The sequence below is a fragment of the Varanus komodoensis genome, unplaced genomic scaffold (genome assembly GCF_004798865.1).
Source record: "Varanus komodoensis strain SLA01 unplaced genomic scaffold, ASM479886v1 scaffold2, whole genome shotgun sequence".
NCBI classification, from domain to species: domain Eukaryota; kingdom Metazoa; phylum Chordata; class Lepidosauria; order Squamata; family Varanidae; genus Varanus; species Varanus komodoensis.
Window position 1 is genome coordinate 53,934,596 of NW_025335568.1, and position 17,572 is coordinate 53,952,167.

General features: G+C 40.6%; 1 protein-coding gene across 1 annotated transcript in view; it reads left to right on the forward strand.

Moving 5' to 3' along the window:
* The window catches only part of MTA3 (metastasis associated 1 family member 3), a 146,360-nt gene that overhangs the window by 54,445 nt on the left and 74,343 nt on the right, over positions 1-17,572 (forward strand). Inside the window, exons 6-8 of the mRNA XM_044429189.1 lie at positions 837-954; positions 7,267-7,369; positions 17,283-17,382. Of these exons, the coding sequence (XP_044285124.1) occupies positions 837-954; positions 7,267-7,369; positions 17,283-17,382 (321 nt within the window). The remainder of the gene's footprint in view (positions 1-836; positions 955-7,266; positions 7,370-17,282; positions 17,383-17,572) is intronic.

Genomic DNA, 17,572 nt, shown 5'->3' on the forward strand with positions numbered 1-17,572 from the left:
TTGGCTTTCAGCCAAACATTTGCAAATGAAAACAGACCCTCTCATTCTTACTGCCTTAGACAGATATTTCTGCATTATTCTTCTTTCACAAGGTAGCAGTGATACAGAGCTAAATTTTGCTATATTGGAATTCTGGACTATTAAATTGTTTAAGTTTAAATTGAATTGCTTAAATTAACTGCAAGAATTACTCCCCTTCTATATTTAAACCTCCTTTGGGTTGAAAGAAATACTGGAAGAGTAAAGCCTTAGTATTGCATTAAAGCAATCATCCCCCTATTATAGCAGAGAGAATGTTTACTAAACCTGCTGAAAAGCAATTGGTTTTGCTAGAAAAAAAGTTTATTACTAAAAGATGTATTGATAAAAAATGTTTAAGTGTTGAGGATTCACAGGCTTCGTCAGAAGATTCCTGTTTGTATCTATTTGGAAATGAGCCCCATGGAGTTCAGTGGGAGTTACTCCTGGGCAACATTTATGACAGTACATTTCCTAGGCTTGTTGGGAAGGAGAAAAGCCTTGAGTAATGGTTCACATGTAACACTAACCAAACCATAGATGGAGGAATGATTGGAACACTATTAATCAGGACATTGATAACACAGAATTTTTAAAAAAAATTATCTGAGAGGAAGTAGATCTCTAGAGCTTCAGACAAGTCTTTCTACTTGGAGATGCTGGAAATTAGGGGATAAAAGTACTTTTGGGCAGTACATGGTAATTTTCTTGGGTATGTGTGTTAAAATGCAAGGATATATGCCTGAGTGTTTTATTTATCAAGAAAAAAATGGTACTTCAGGAGATACATGTTTCTTGCCCTCCCCCACTTCTTTTAGGATACTTTCTTCTATTCACTGGTATATGATCCCTCACTGAAAACTCTTCTAGCAGACAAAGGGGAAATCAGAGTGGGACCCAGGTATCAAGCAGATGTGCCAGATATGCTTTCAGAAGGTAAGCGTGTCATATTTGTGTTTTGGTATGCCAGTTCTAAGTGTAAATCTATCTCTTTGTTGCAGTTTCTCATGTTTGGGTTATTATGTATAACTGAATACAGTTTCTATGGCAGATGGACAAAGTATTGAAACCAGGGCTGTCGCCTTGGTTTTGCAAAGAGGGAAAAAAGGCAGATTATGAATGCAATGTAACAACAACATGTAAATGGATAATGAGAATGGAGCTGAAACTGCTTCCGTAGAACCATGGAGGCAATTCTTTCATCCTCAAATTTGCTCAGAAAGTCTGGTAAATACTTTGGGCAGTGGAGGGGAGAGGGGAGTACAGTGGAGGGGAGAGAGGGAGAAAGCCCAGTTGCTTCAGTAAACTTCCACAGTACTGTATTTAACCCAATGCTTTTCACGTGCATTTAGTTTTCATCAGTGGAGGCAAGACGTGATGGTATTTGACTTAGCTTTTCAACACCAGGATATATCGCTTATCAACAATACTGCATTATCCCTGTGACTACTTTGCATACATTTATGCTTTAACGTACTTTCTGTATGTTAGTCTGTACCTTTTGCATTTCACTTCCCTCTAATTTCACTGCTTACGATTCATTTTGTCAGTCTCCCCCCCGCCCCCTTTCCCTCTTTCAAGTCCAGTCATTATTTTCTGAACTTAAGTATTCAGGAAGGGAATCTGAAGAACTCAGATAGACAGTGGTAAAAAGACTGAAGTTCTCAACTTTATTGACAAAGTGAGAGTTATTAAATCACCAAGCCCATATCTTAATGAACTCAGATAGGAAATTGCTGATCTTCATACAAAAATATGTAACAGAGGACTGGAGAATGTCCAAAGTAGTATCTCTTTTTAAAAAGAGATCCAGGAGGATCTGTGAAATTACAGGACAGTTAGCTTAATGTCTGTTCCAGGTAAATTGGTTAAAAACAAGATAAAAGATAAATTTGTAAGCATATCGAAGGATAAACCCTGCTGAAAAAGAATCAGTGTCCAAAATTAAGTCTGGTTTCACTAACCTTTTAGAGTTCTTCAGGAATGTCCATAAACACATAGGCAAGGGTGATCCAGTAGATATTGGCTACTTGGACTGCCAAATGGCTTTTAACAAAGTCCTTCAACAAAGAGTCTCAGCGAATTTGGTAGTCGTGTAACAAGAGGGAACAACCTCTTAAAGATCAGTAACTGGTTCAAGAATAAAAAGCAGAGTGGGAATAAATGGTAGTTTCTCCCAGGGAATGTAAATAGTGGGGTCACATAGGGAACTGTATTGCCTTTCAACTTATTCTAAAATATCTGGAATTAGGAGTGAGCAGTGAAGCAGTCAAGTTTGCTGATGACACCCAACTGTTTGTGCTTGTGCGGATCTCCAGAGGGTTCTCTGCAAGCTGGGAAAATGGGCATCAAAATGGCAAATGTGGTTCGATGTAAGCGTGTGCAAAGTGGGGCAAACAACCCTAACTTCAAGGATAAACTGACAGGAAGAAAACTTGCAGTCACTGTCCAAGAAGAGTTCTTGATGAAAATGGTGGTACAGTGCATGCCTGTTGTGAAAAAGAAGAATGCCTGGTTAGGTGTAATCAGCAAACGCAATTAGAGTAAAATCGTCAAGGCCCTATCACTCTTATATAAATCTTTGATGCAATTGTATTTTGAATATTGTAAAAAACCTGGTCCCTGCACCTAACAAAGGATACTGTGGAGTTGGAAAGTGGGCAGGAAAAGCATCTAAAATGATCAAAGAGTTAGAGCAGCTCCCCTGAGAGGAAGGGAGATTGCCTTAGAAAAAGGTGAGTGAAGGACAGGTGTGCAGCATTATTTGTTGTTTATTTTTTTATTAAATTTCTGCCCTGCCCCTTAGCCAAGTGACTCTGGGCAACTTACAGGTGTCCCAAGAAATAGACATGTTATGAAGATGTCATGTTATGGGAGACACATGAAGATGTTATGATGGAGATGTTATGGAGACCCTTCTCTTTCCCCTTCCCATAATACTAGAACCTGGGGTAATCCCATGAAGCCTATAGGTGGGAGATTTGAGAGAGAGAAAAGGAAGACCTGCTTCACAGAGCACAGGGTTAAACTATAGGACTCACTTTCATGAGATGGCTATTTGGATGGCTTTTAATGGGATTGGACAAATGTATGAAGAAGAGTTATCAGTAGCTACTAGTTCTGAGGGTTATATGTGAATGTACTGGGAAATTTGAGCAGGAGGGTGCTTGTAGGATCCCATGGACACCTGGTTTGGCACGATATGAGCAGAGTGCTTATCTAGAGGGACCATTGATCTGTTCCAGCATGGCTGTTCTTATGTTCATGCATGAAGCGCATTCTAGTACATGAAGATTCATGCTAGAATAAACTTGTCTCTTTTTCTGTAACAGACTAAATGGATATTATGTGACTTGGTCCACAGGAATCACAGATGGAACCAAGCGAGGTGCATAATGACTGGTTACACAATAATAACTGCTTGCATAAATAGGGGTCTCCGAGGCTTACTCCAGCAGCACCAGTGGTTGTGTGCAAAGCATTCTGTTTTCTGATGGGCATGCTGGTGATATGAGTAAATAGTGAAATGTTTATATTTACATGATGCAGCCTGGGGAAGAAGTGCTTCCTGATTTTTCCTTCCAGTGCAAGTGAGAAACTGGAGGGAAAGGGAAATGAATTGGCTGAACACATCTGGAAGCAATCAAATGCAGCTCCAATTCTTGTGCCCCAGCCCTGTTCAGCAAGTTCATGCTGGAATGTTCCAAAAACGCCTAGATATGTTATCTTCTAAGTTTATACAGAAAGCTATTTTAGCCATTGTTGATCATCTGCATGTACTGAAAATATTAGATGTTCAAAAGATTTTATTGTCGTCACTTGGTTCCACTGTGGCATGGATAATGCTGGCATCTCAGTCTGCAGTTACTTGAATGAATGTTAGAAAATTCAGCTGTGGGTCTCCAATCTGGATGGAGACACTGGCATGGTGGGGGGTTGAATCCTCCATGGCAGCTTGGACCCCGCCCCCCGTGCCTGTTATTTGCTTTGTAAAAAACATTTGCATTTGCCCAAGTGTTAGCTTTTTCCCAGGGCAGATACTAGAAATACAACAGAGGCAGAGGGTTAAGGCAATCTACTGCATCATTTAAGACTGGGAGACCACATCTGCCTTGATCCTGATTAATGAATCAAGTCTGGAGAATTCTCCATCTCTTGCTCATGGAAACTGGCTTGGCTGAAGGTTTATAGGGTGCAGCATTTGGTTGCCACCTAGAGAGGATGTGAACACCCACATCCCATATTCGAACAAATAGTTATTTGAGAAGGTCTCTATATGTGGTTATTCTGAGATTAAAAAAGCAAAATCACTTAACATAAACTGCTTTTTTTGCAATTATTCTTGTCAATTTGATCATGAAATTTCTATGCTATCCCTTTGAAGGCTGAAATAGACCCCCTCTTGGGCAAGGACAGACAGTTCCACCCAAGCAACATTGGAACAACAGTGGAGAAGTGCACTTGCCTGTAGCCTGAAGTGCCCAATCTTCCTTAATATTGGAAACTTTGCAGGGTTGGGCCTGGTTGAAATTTAGATGGGTGTCTTAATGTTGTGAAATGCCCAGAGAGCTTCAGTTATGGGTAGTATAGGTGATGATGATGAAAATGGCAATAGACTATATTAGGGCAGTCCTATTGATTGCCCCCTTGCTGATCAGCAGGCCCCAATCTCGGAGGTATCCAATTATCCAGTGCCGACTGGGAGGACCAGCAGTGGTAATTTTCACTCTACAGAGGGTAATCTGAAGAGGGAGGGAAGAAGGCTGAAAGAGGCTCAGGAAGGTGGTTTGTATCCTTGAAACCTGGCTTGTATTCCTTCATGCCTCTTGAGGTTGACTTTCTGAGTTGGGAAAAAGGGGAACTGCTCATTTCTCAACAGCTGCAAGGGAGCAGAGGAGGAGGGCCAGATCGCCAACTCCCCCTGGTGTTCAGTGAGGGAACATCTGGTGGCTCTCAGCGATTGAAGGGTTGCCCCAGTTGATGTGCCTCAAGAGAGGAGAAATCAGGTGAACTTGCAGAATTCAATGTAATTAATGTTCAGAGAGAAGAAGCGGCACATGGCAGTTTTATGAACAAATTGATCGTATTGCTTTTTACTTTCCTAAGAAACTTCCAGCATTAAAACAAAAAAAACAAAAACAAAAAATCCAAAACAAAATACAGTGATACTTATATCATTTATTTGATGCTATCCTTCCTATAACACAGTGGCGGTCCACAGAACATTGTGAAAATACCTGCATGCTTATACAACTTAGCATTGTAACATCCCATGCGAATTATAGCATTAGAGACTGTAAGCTTTTATCACCATCCTGAGGCTCAGAGTGAAGGAAAAAGTGAGTGATAGCCGCTCTTCTAACCTCCTTCAAGGAGGGCTCCCGAAGAACAACCTCAGTGGAAGCTCTTAAAGTCCAAGCAGGTGTATATGGAAGGATGCTCCTTCAAATAATGTCAAGTGCAGATGACAATGCATTCAGGCAAAAGTATTAAGGATCTGTTGAAAGCAATTTGTGTATGTGGATTAGTGATTGTGAAGTAAGTATCTGTAAGCAATCACTTGGCATCTATCTTCTAAATATATTTTTAAGGACTGTTCTGGCTGATATTGAAAGACAAACCAATTGAATGCCGTTTTATAGCCACTTGTTGTATACAGTTGATAATTTTAAAGAGATTTCAAGGTGATACAATAGACCTTTTTGAATGTCACCACCATAGTTTGGATACTAGGAGCAGCCTCAGGCTTGTCAGTATCTGTCATTTCTTGGTCTACATCCAACTTGTCATGGTGTCAGGATCCAGAAAACTGTGGTCACTACAAACCATAGTTTTCTTCCAAATCACAGTTGGGAGCCCAGTTTAAAATTTTTTTCAATTGTGGTTTGGAATTCTATGATTTGTCTGAGTCAGATTCATGCCAGTCTGTGATTACCGCAAATGAGGAAGGAAGGGAGGGAATCTAAGCATTTGTTGTGGAGGAAGAAAGCACATAAACTCAAGACAAGTTTCAAAATATGGTTTCAAAATGATACCATAGAGAAAAGGTGGAACTGCTTCAGTCACATAGCCTAGTGTTTTTCTATTTTAGCATGAGGTCCTCACATTTGTAAATATAATAATCCCATTCAATGTTGCTTGCTGACTCTGGGCTTCATCACAATTGCATCTACTGCAGGTTTTAGAAGAAGAAAAAAACAAGAGTTACAGTACATTGCTAAGTTCATTGACATGCACAGTCATGCCATGGTAGACATCCATGCTACATCTTTGAGAGACTATACTCCTAAGTTAAAGCAGTTCTCCCATTAAATCTGGCACATGTTGGCTGGAGGGGTTGGAAATATATTCTGATACAATTACAGAGGGCAACTGGTTGGGGAAGGCTGTGCTGAAGAAGATGAAGTCATCCATGGTAGGCATTCTGAAAGTTTGACTGAGTCCAGATGGAAAATCTCGTACCAAACTAATTTTGGAGTGGAACTTAATGGTTCTATCATCTCTAAGTCAAGTAGTTGGAGTAGGAAAATAATTTTACAAAACTTAGTAGCCCTCTTTAGTATTTAATAGATAATGTTCATATGGATATAGATTATTATTTCCTACTGCACCTCATAGTGCTTCTTCGTGGTCTCTGTGCATCACACATATGGCTCCTGAGCCTGCTCTAGACAGTAATTTAATTCATTGTCTATCTAGAGGTAATACATGTTTAATTTAAACATGATACAAGACAAATGGAAAGAACAATATTACAATTGATATCAGAAGGAGTTTCTCAGATCAGCTCCTTACCAGCCTAGGCCAACATACCTATTTTGTAATGGACGGATCTTGACACTCAGACTGGGCTACTACAAAAAAACCACATGGAGCATAGAGCTGCCTTCGAAAACAGTTTGGAAAGTTTGACTGGTACAGACTGAAGCTGGTTGGGTTATTCCAAGCCTTCCATTGAAACTACATCATTTTATACTTCAGAACCATTTTTATATATATTTGAGTGATATCATGCTGGCCTTTACCACTATTGCTATTTTTTATTGAATGTTTCCTGTTGTAAATACCTTCAGTTGCTTTTAGTGCTATCTTTTCAGATGGTTCATGGCGATTTTTAATATAGTGAAATATATTATGTTTTCATAAGGGACGCTACCTTGTGAGAGGTTGGCCCTGAAGGGTGGCCTCTAAATGTTTTTTTAAGCACTCACAAATAATAAATAAATTTACAACCTACTTTTTTCTCAGGAGAGCCTGATGAACGAGAACAAGCAAAGCTTGAAGTTAAAGTATGGGATCCAGACAGCCACCTCACAGACCATCAGATCGACCAGTTTTTAGTAGTAGCACGGTAAGATTTGCATGCTTATTTTTGCTTTAGAAATAAAGGGCATGCTGCAGCCAAAGCTAAGGATTTTAACTCTCATTCAGTGGGAAATGGGAATTCAGTGGGAAAGAGAGGTTTAAATATGTTGTAAATGCTCCCACAGAGTTCCGTATGTTGAGAGGTATCGAAATGAAATAGTAATAATAGTCCTTGTATTGAAATTGGTAGACTTAAAACATTATTAATTTGGCTTGACTATACCTAAACAGGACTACTTTGTTTAAAATGTTGTAGATTGTAACTTTTAAAAATTTTCTGTCTTTTTTATGTGTCTTATTCTTCTTGCACTGTGGTAGGGAAACAGTTAAGCTATACATAATACATTTGCCATTTAGAAGAAATTATATCTCAGCAGGATATGAAGTTGGAATTCTTCCAAGCGTCATAGCTAAAAATCTTGGTGCACATTTTTGGAAAGCATAAATATTTCCCAGTTTTTGTTATTTTGCATCTGATGATTTTTGTAATTCTTATAAGTATTAACAAGTACTGACAAAATAATGTATCTCTATACTTGTCCTAAAACATTGTGGGAGTTGTACAGCCAACAGGAATGTATCCACTTCTTCAGTATAAAAGTTTGAAATAGGAACCATAGACCAACCAAACTGAAGCAAGAGCTTTCCAAGTTTTTATTTTGCTTTTGTTTCTAGTGGGGAAAGGATCATAGATCAGAACTTTGCCTGAAGTCTTAGAATGCCATAACCCAACAAAGGAGCCAGTGCAATGGGAATGTGGAGGCTCATGTCTGGGGCCTGATCTAGCCCTCCAGAGTTTTCCGGAAGACCATACTGGCTTCATCCCTTTGGTTGCCCAGCTTTTAAGTCTAATGGTTAGAGTGCTGGACTGGGTTCAAGTCTCCACCTTGCCATGAAGCTCACTGGGTCACTTTGAGACAAGTCATTGACTTTCCACCTAACCTACTTCACAAGGTGGTTGTGATGATAACATGGGGAACAGAAGGGCTATATAAGCCTTCATGAGATCTTCTAAAGAGGAAACGTGGTATAGAAACATAACGTAATAATAATTAAGCTATATTGTTGGTATTTTTGAACCTACCCTTTTTGTTGTTGGCTGTTTCCCACTTACCTTGAGCCCTTGTCCCCTCCTGGAATGCAACCTCAGAAAGGTTATCTGAAATGGATCCAGTCCTTGGACTAAGAGTCCCTACAGCATGGGACTGGACTTCTATTTCTGTGGTATTCATCCTTCTGTTAGTATTCATTAGCTTGTCTCCAGTGACCTTTTTACTTAGCTAACAAAATAATTGGTTTCTGGATGAATTGTTTTTCTCATGCACTTTATTCCAACCTTCCCCAGCCTGGTGCATTGGCCTGCAACTCCTGTCATTCATTGCCAGTCAGTATAGTTGTTGCTAGCTTGGAAGAATGGGAACAGCAGTTCAACATATCTGGAGGGAACCAAGACAGGACAACTTATTTTCTTTCTGTTCCTTTTCCCACCTACAAACTTCCTCTCCCACAAACACTCTGGCAGAAAGGGGCTGATAAATACCTAGGTGGCTTTTTGCTTACAGTGCTGATCGTTTTACTCTGGAACCTGTCCAGGCAATTGTGTTCTTCTTATTTCCTTTCACACTTTCAATGGGTATGGTTTTTAAAAAATATAGTAGGCTAGCTTTTTAGTAGCACCTGCTGTTCTGTTTTCCCTAATTGGAAAATTTCATGCTTAAACATTTCTTCCCCTTCAGATAAAGCCACCCTTCCCTGTTCACTTTTAAATAGTAGTATATTTTCCACAGCCATGTTGCGTGGAAGCATCTTCACGGTGTATAGTTCTGGTCATTGTAGTTTTGTTGTCAGCCTCAACATGGCTGCACAGTATTCTGAAATACAGTGTTTGTGAGAGGCTTTCCCTTGCCTACAAGTTTCACTTGCACAATGTTCTCCTTTCTGATCTGGAGTTAGAAATATTCCTGTATTGGTAGCACAAGAGATCTTAATTTGCAAACAGTTATTTTATTTTGCTTTGTCGCTGGAGTCTTACTATTGAAACAAAACAATGTTGCTTCATCGATTGCAGTAATTTTTCTTTGAAGGGCAAATTATGTGATGAAAAAGCAATTCACTCGTATATTAATAGTACTATTTGCATGTGTTTGCCAAGTAGAAGCTAAACAGAGATTTCCTAATTTCTAGCTCAGTCAGAATAATTTAGAATGGCATAAAATAAAAATAATAACCAGTTATTAAAAAGAAAACTACTAATTGGCCACAGCTACTGAATTATTGCTCAGCCTTGAATTCTACATTTAAATAAATAAATCCTACTGTGGGATTTCATCAAGGCCCAAGGACTCAGCACTTACACCTTTTTCGCTGTGGATTATATGATATGTAAGCCATGGCCAACAGTGGTCCATTCTCAGAACGGACCCTTTCTGGGCATCATTTCAAATTCTTCAGAGGCACCCATTTCATTCATATGCAGTCTTTCCGCTCATTGGAGGGCAAGCAGTTTGCATCTGCATTCATTTCAGGTCCCAGTACAACCATTCCTCCCCAGTATGAGATGCTTGATAAGTGCTTTGCAGGCAAAGAAACTTCACTGCAGTGTCCTCCGGTGGAGTCCCTAATGTTCCAGCCTTGTGCCTCGGTGGGCTTCCTGGGCAGCAGAACAGCAGGGTGCCTCTTATGGGTGCCTGGGTGGCTGCCTTTCCCATGGATGCTCTGTTGGGATCATCCTGGGCAGGTGAAATGGTGGCCACCTCGTGCTGAGCCCCAGGTGAAATTTTAACAGGGGACCCCAGCAGCTTTGACATGGCGACCCTGGGCCTGACATTATTAAGAATATAGGGAAAGCAGTGGTGTATCCAATGAAAGACCCATCTAGCTCAGCATCTGTTTTCCCCCTTGGGAAGCCCAATGCTTCTGGAATCCCACAAACTGGGGCAGGGAGGCAGCAGGCCTTTCCTGCTATTGCCCCCCACAGGTGGTATCCAGTAACATTCTGTTTCCAGTCTTAGGGATGATTTCTAATCAGTGTCATAGACCAAACTGATTTGTTTGATACCCTTTTAAAGCCATCTCAGGTGATGCCCAACCGTGAAGTCCCCAAAATAAAGGGTTTGGAAGCTGATGTATCTGCACGAAGGTGCTGGATGAGGGCACTCACATTTATGGAGTAAAAATGGGGAATAAAGTTGACAGCTAGACTGTTTGGGATAAAATGAAAGGAATCTAGTTATCCAAGGTGTGCTTTGACAAATTCCATATATATTGCAAGGTGTAATCCCGGTGTATTGGTTTATATATATTGGCTGCCATTGTTTGGAGTTTTGAATCCTGTGCATAGGTAAGGCTAAGGGACAGTGGAGCATTTTCAATAAATTGCCGGTGCTTATGGACTCTGAGATATTAGCTAAACTCAGATGAATGCTAAACTGTGGTTTAGTGCAGGTCTGGGGAACCTCAGAGCCAGGGCTCCAGTCTGCTCCCTCGGCTTCCCCTGATTGCTACTCCATCCCCTGGCCATACTTTCTACCAAGCCCTGGTCTTTTGATGGTTTCCTGACTTTTGTGTAGTATTTCCCCATTGTAAAATGTTGAAATACCTCCCTTAAGGCTTGGTTACTGTCAGTGAATAATATGCTGGAATTTGGGCCTTACCTCTTTGCCTTTGGCCTGGCCACATTCTTCCTCACCAACACTGGAATGCCTCTCCTTCACCCCTCCTAAATGTACCACATGGTTCTTGGGTTGAAAGAGCTTTCCCACTCCCCTACCACCACTCGGCCTGCATACTGCCCTCTTCTCTGCTGCCTCTCTTTCTGTCTTAAACACAGCTTAGCATGTCCTCTGAACCCAAAACTGTGGTTAATCATAATGTTCATTGAAAATACCACCTTCGTAAGTGATTATCTGAAGGTGGCTTGTTTCTATTCACTATGGTTAAGGTTATCAGAGGGGGAACATGAGCCAGAGACTCAGTTAGGCCTATTTTTGTGGCACTATATTTTTCAAATCAGCCCATTTAGCTACTGTTCATCCTAAATCTAATACATTTGCACGTTGGGGCCTGGAAGAGACACAGGTCAGATCTTACCATGGTATTTCCTTACTCTGTGAGGCTGTTTGTTATATTTTCTCCAAGGAAGAAAGTAGCTCAGCCCTGCAAACATTGAACAAGGTCTGTCCTGGAGGATGAATTGTTGATGAGAAGAAAATTTGTTTTCTGTAATAGCTGCTGACTGGCGATGGTATGCATGCAGAATCTCACATTCCCACTTGATTGCTGCAGGTTCCCCAGGTCAATTTCCAACTTTAATTATCTATGAGTTGTTGACATGAAAGGTTTGGAGCATGGTGTTTTTAGGTCAAAAAAACTTAATTGCCTGAAGGTGGTTTAAAAAGATCCTTGAGTGAAAGGGACACTGCCTTAATGATAAAGCAGTCAAATGGAAATGAAATAGCCCAATATTATCTTGCCAGAGAAAGCTGATTTAACTAAAAAGAGGGGAGCCTCTTTTCAGTAAAGCTTACATTCAGTTTTGTAGACAATCTTATGAACCCTATTCCAATGATGAATAGAACTTATGACATATGGAGGGGACAAATTATAGGAAAATCCAATAATACTTTATCTTAAAAATCTTGCTTTTACTAACGACGCTTTAGGAGTGTTGCAACTTTTAGAACAAGGAGAGTCTTGCACAAAAGCTGGGAAACCACCAAGCAATTGGTAGTTGGGGAAAGTAGATACTGCCAAGAGAAGAGGCAGAGTTCTTTGGAGAACCAGAGAACTCCAGAGGGCTGGATTAATTTCCTAGGAATGCTGGACTTAGCTCTTGGGCCTGAGGCTCCGCAGCCCTGAACAAATGCATAGCATTTGTTGTAATGTGCTTAATGAGGTACAGGCAATTGATTTCTGGCATTCCTGAGCAGGTATAGGAGGACCTACAGTCCTAGCAGTGGCATACAAACAGGCCAGATCTGTCCCGCCCATGTTTCACTGCTACCTCCAATCCAGCTCAGTAGCTAGGAGCAGGAATGGGCAGAAGGCACATCTTCAGAAGCTTGGGACATCAACGCTGGCACCAGCATGGTAAATGGGCAGGAATGCTGAGAGTTGGAAGTGCAAACATCCAAAGATACTCTTTCTAGCCACTCCTAGCCTATAGATAAAACTGTCACGAGAGACATTTCTTTTGGAATGGCCATGTTTCAAGGAGAGTGGAAGAACTTGAGATCAGAGCGCCCCTGGTGTTAACTGCAGCAATTGAGAGAATAATATGATCCAGAGTATAGTGCAGAGGGGAAAGGGTTCTCTTACCCATAGTTTTTTGACAGTGAAAACAGGCAGTTATCTATATGGTAGTGGCATGGTTGTGCAAACAGCAAATACATGGGTATGTCTTTGGCCCTCCATTTTGACCAGCGGCAAACTCAAGACCGGAGTAGAGGACATACCAGAGACCTGGATAATGGCAGAACATGGCAGACATCCACCAGGTTTTGCAGGCTTTTATAGCCAAGACCAAGCAAAGGTGCCGTGGTCCTTGTATGCTCTGTGTGCATCTTGTGGCTGTGTGGCAGATAAAGAAGGATCTCCTGCTCCGTACCTGGGAGAAGGGTAGTGTGAAGCAAGTCAGGTTGGTCATCTTGATGCCTTGGCCACACAGGAACCAAAGCAGCCCTCAACCTTAGTCCCATCCTCAGAACTAGGGGGTGTGGGGGGTCACTGGGCAGTTACCAAGCTGATCCCCTCCACCTCTGCCACTTCAAGTTGAGAAGAAGGTTGGCCTCATCGTGCTGCCCAGGCAGCAGCATCACTGTGCCTTGTGCAAAGTTTGTGAAACTGTGAAAGTCTGGACTGTGGCATTGATCATCTGGAAAGTTGAGTTTAGATCCTTCAAGGATGCACTTTGCACATGTGCATTCCTCCCTCCCTCCCTCCCTCCCTCTTCCTCTCCACTATATAATAAAAAGAGCCAATTTCCTGTTTTGCAGTTGCATCTTCTTATGCTGAAATCCTGGTTGCTTGTAGCAATTTGTAAAGGAAACACCCCCTCATCTCCTTTAATTATTTTGGCAAATGTCAAAATTGCGGGGGGACAGGGAAACCTAGTAGGAGCAATAATGCAACAGTTCTCTAAGTCAAGTGTAGGTGGTCAAGCAAAGTCCTTTTAAAAATATCCTTTTAAAGTAATGACAGCTGAGGAGTACATGAATTCCCTCATGTCCTCGTGCCTGTTGCTAAGAATATGAAATTTCAATGGTCCCTTTTTGGACACTTACCTTAAAATGTAAACCACCAGCTGGAAGTATTGTGGTGTTGTTATTGTTCACAGAATGTACTTTATTTTATTTTGAAATAAAATGTAATTTGAAATTTCAAGTTTTCTTCAATCACTCCTTTAAGTTAAAAGAAAAATTGACATTGGAACCATTATGACAGTGGTTTGATTCATATGCGTACCTACCCAAATAGCCTTTTATACATTCATTCTGCTATATAATAAGCAAGAACTACTCACATGTCAGTAGCTCCCACCCAGCTGAGAAAATGTTTAAATTGTCCAACCAAATAAGTAGGTCTGACTTGGTCTTTTAAATATACTCCGCTTTCGCTGTGGGCAACATAGAAATAATTTACGCACACACGCTGAGCCAGATACAAGCCACTCACTGGTAAGTAGCACCCATGGAACTTGGAGAACTTTTTTTTTCAAGTAAGTTTTTCAAGTATTATTTTTCTACCAATTAACAAAAGAAACTGAAAACCATCAATCATCAGAAACATCAGACCTACTGGGTCAGCCCCCCGTACTTTTTTTTTTTTTATATAGTAATCCGTAAACATATTTAAATCTATGCATAGTCCCGTTTCTCCAGCCAATAATAAAAAGAGTTCCAAGTTTGATAGAAGTATGTATCCTCTTTCTCCTTCAGAGACAAAGTCAATCTGTCCATTTGGGCACAGTCCCAAGATCTTTTTTAAAATCAGTTCATCGGTAGGTGGTTCTTCACTCCTCCAATGTTGGGCAAATGCATTCCTCGCCGCAGTAATTACATGTAGAATCAAATGCATTGCTTGATTATCAACTGCATTGGGTACAATGCCTAATAAGAAAACTTCAGGTTTAAATATTAAAGGTTTTTGTAACATTCCCTCAAGCCATTTATGTGTTTTAGCCCAGTATTTTTTTGCCTTATCACAAGTCTTCCACATAAGGTAAAAAGTACCCAGTTTATGTTTGCATTTCCAACATCCATTTGACATATTTGGAAGCATCTTAGCCAATCTATTTGGTGATAGATACCATCTATAAAACATTTTATAAAGATTATATGAGGTTGCTAATGTTACTTTAAAGTTTCTTTCCCGGAAGAACTTACAGTATGGCATCGGGACGACACAGCAGTCATTAACGGGGCTCTGTTATCATGCTGGTAATTGTCTGGTAGTGGACCGTGGGAGGCCTATCTAAGCCCTGTCAGCATGAAGACAGAGTGCCTGGGGAATCTTCTAGACGGTGTGGGGCGGCAACCCCACATCTTCTGGGAGAAAATCAGGCATTTTTCAACCGGTCAATATTTCTTTCCCACAGCTTTTGCCATTTCTGTAGCTCAATATTATATCCAAAATTTTGTGCCCATATTATCATAGTTTTCTTAGCTTGTTCATCTTCCATTCTCATATCCAAAAGAAAATTATACAGTATTTTAATCATTTTCTCATCTGATTTTAAGATCACTTGGTCAAAATGTTAACTCTTTATAAAAACCCCACATTTTATAATCTTTAACATATCTCAATTGTATTTGTACCTTATGCCAGCAAGAGATATTAATTCTCTGCTCCTGTAGTTCTTGGTTTGGTTTTAAACCTCCATCATTATCCAGAATATCATCATATCTCACAATCATATCAAAATTCAATGCATTTGGATGTACAAGAGCTTCCATAGGTGAAAGCCATCTTGGTAATTTAGTGCACAGTTTTGTCTTTAGTTTTTCCCACACTGACATTAATGACTTTCTAATATAATGATTTAAAAAACAATCATGTGCCTTACACTTCTCATACCACAGGAACTTGGAAAGCTTTTAAAGGCCAGCTTAAAATCTTGCTTCTGCTTCCTCTTCTGCTTTTCTTGCTGTCTTGCACACTTCCTTCCTTTCTGCCTATACATAACTGGGGTTAAGGGGTTGTATATGTTTGACAGCTGTTTTTGACACATGTTGAAACATGTTTTATTTTAATTTCATGTTGAATCGGTATTAACTCCTGGGGATTCATCCCACCTTTCTTTTCAGCATGGTGTTCTAAGATGTAGTCTCTTATGCCTGATGTGGGTTACAATGCATGGGAGAGCTGAGTGGTGTCTTTCCAACACGCATGGCCCTCTCTCCTCTGTCCACATATGCTGTTCTTGGACAGACACTGACTCTACCTGCTCAAGTGACCTCTGGATTAGAATCCTGCAGTGATAACTGGGATTGCCTTTGAAGACCATCAGGAAACTGCAGTCTGTTCAAACTCTGTTGTTGACTGGGACATGTCACTGGGGCACATCTCACTTGTGTCTAAAGACATCCTTGATCATTTCTGACCCCAAATGAAAGTTTCGGTGCTCACCTTTTAAGATCCTCCCTTAGTATCTGAGGCATGTTCTGGTTGTTTAAATGATGAATAGCTCACACTGTCTGCGTTGGCACATCACAGGGCAAGCTGCGTTGGGATCATTTGGGGGCTGCACATTCACATAGGAAGCAGCTCGCATGTGGCACACATTCAAGCAAGTCTTGGTTTAATTAAGACACAATTATTACGTGTATACCCAGCCAGCATCTTGTATTTCTGCTCACCTCTACACTAAGTTTTATTCAGTTGTTGTATCTGGTTCTCAGTCACTTTCTATGAGGTAGATGGCAACTGGTGAGAGAGCCGTTTTGTGGAATTGTTTTTAAAAGTGCTTAATATGTATTAGGTTCATACAGAAGTGAAAAACACAAAGAGAAGTATTTGTGTATAGCTGCACTGTCTGAATGAGAATTGGCACAAAATGAGAGGAGTCGGGAGTGTAAAGACAGTTTTGGGCTAGCTGGGCAAGAGAGTGAGAAAGAGGGGAGAGTGGGAGAGAATGGACATGTTTTTAACATTACAATTAAGTAATCTGGGGAAATTAATCTATGAGAGTGAGAGAAAGCTAGTGAGCTCCGCTGTGAAATGTTGTATCACAACATTTTCTCATACTTATTCCATCTGCCACCTTTCCCCACTCTTAGGTATAAATAGATCAAGTACTGAAGCCATATATAAATACATTTTGCAGAGGAAATGTATCTATTGCAGTACAATCCTATGCGAGTGTTCTTAGAGGTAAGTTTGAGAGAGTTCAGTGGGACTTATTTCCAGATAGTTTGCATAGGATTGCTCCTCTTAGCTGAATGGCAGTGGCTGCAGAACAAAATTGTTTAATAGTAATAATTGTTCTTAGGCCTCAAACATTCAAATTTAGTGGTACCTATATGTGTAAGCTTGGCTGCTAGGGTTGTTGCCAAATCATGGTGTTAAAAGGGTGCAGTCCTCTAACGGGTTAGAGTATTTACCCTACTCTAACCCGTTATTTTATTCAATGACACTTATTCCCAAGTAAGGATGCATAGAACTACCACTTTACTGGTACCTTTGCTTTGCTACTGATCGGGGGAAACTCTGGCTACCATACTTTTTTAACTGTGATCCTGCAATGACTTTGATTTTTTCCCCTAATAGTGCATATGAATCCTTGTACATTTTGTGTGCAAGTATGTGTGTGTGAAACAGAGAAACAGACACTGTGAATATAACACATCTAGATGCTATTGTATTCACATATGCTTTTGCATTTCTTTGTGTATGTTTTCCAGTGCGGTTGGTACATTTGCCCGGGCTCTGGACTGCAGTAGTTCTGTCAGGCAACCTAGTTTACATATGAGTGCTGCTGCCGCTTCCCGTGACATCACCTTGGTGAGACATTTTCTTCCAGTGCTGTTCTAGTGCATGCATGCCAACTCGCACATGGCCTGCTCTCCTCTTAATAAGGAGCCTGAAAAAGGTGAAATACCTGCAACTGAAGGCTTTGAGAAAAGTTCCTTAGCTCCTTTTTTTAGGCTGTTGCCAAAACTAAAAGAAACCTGCCACTTCTGTGTGGACCAAT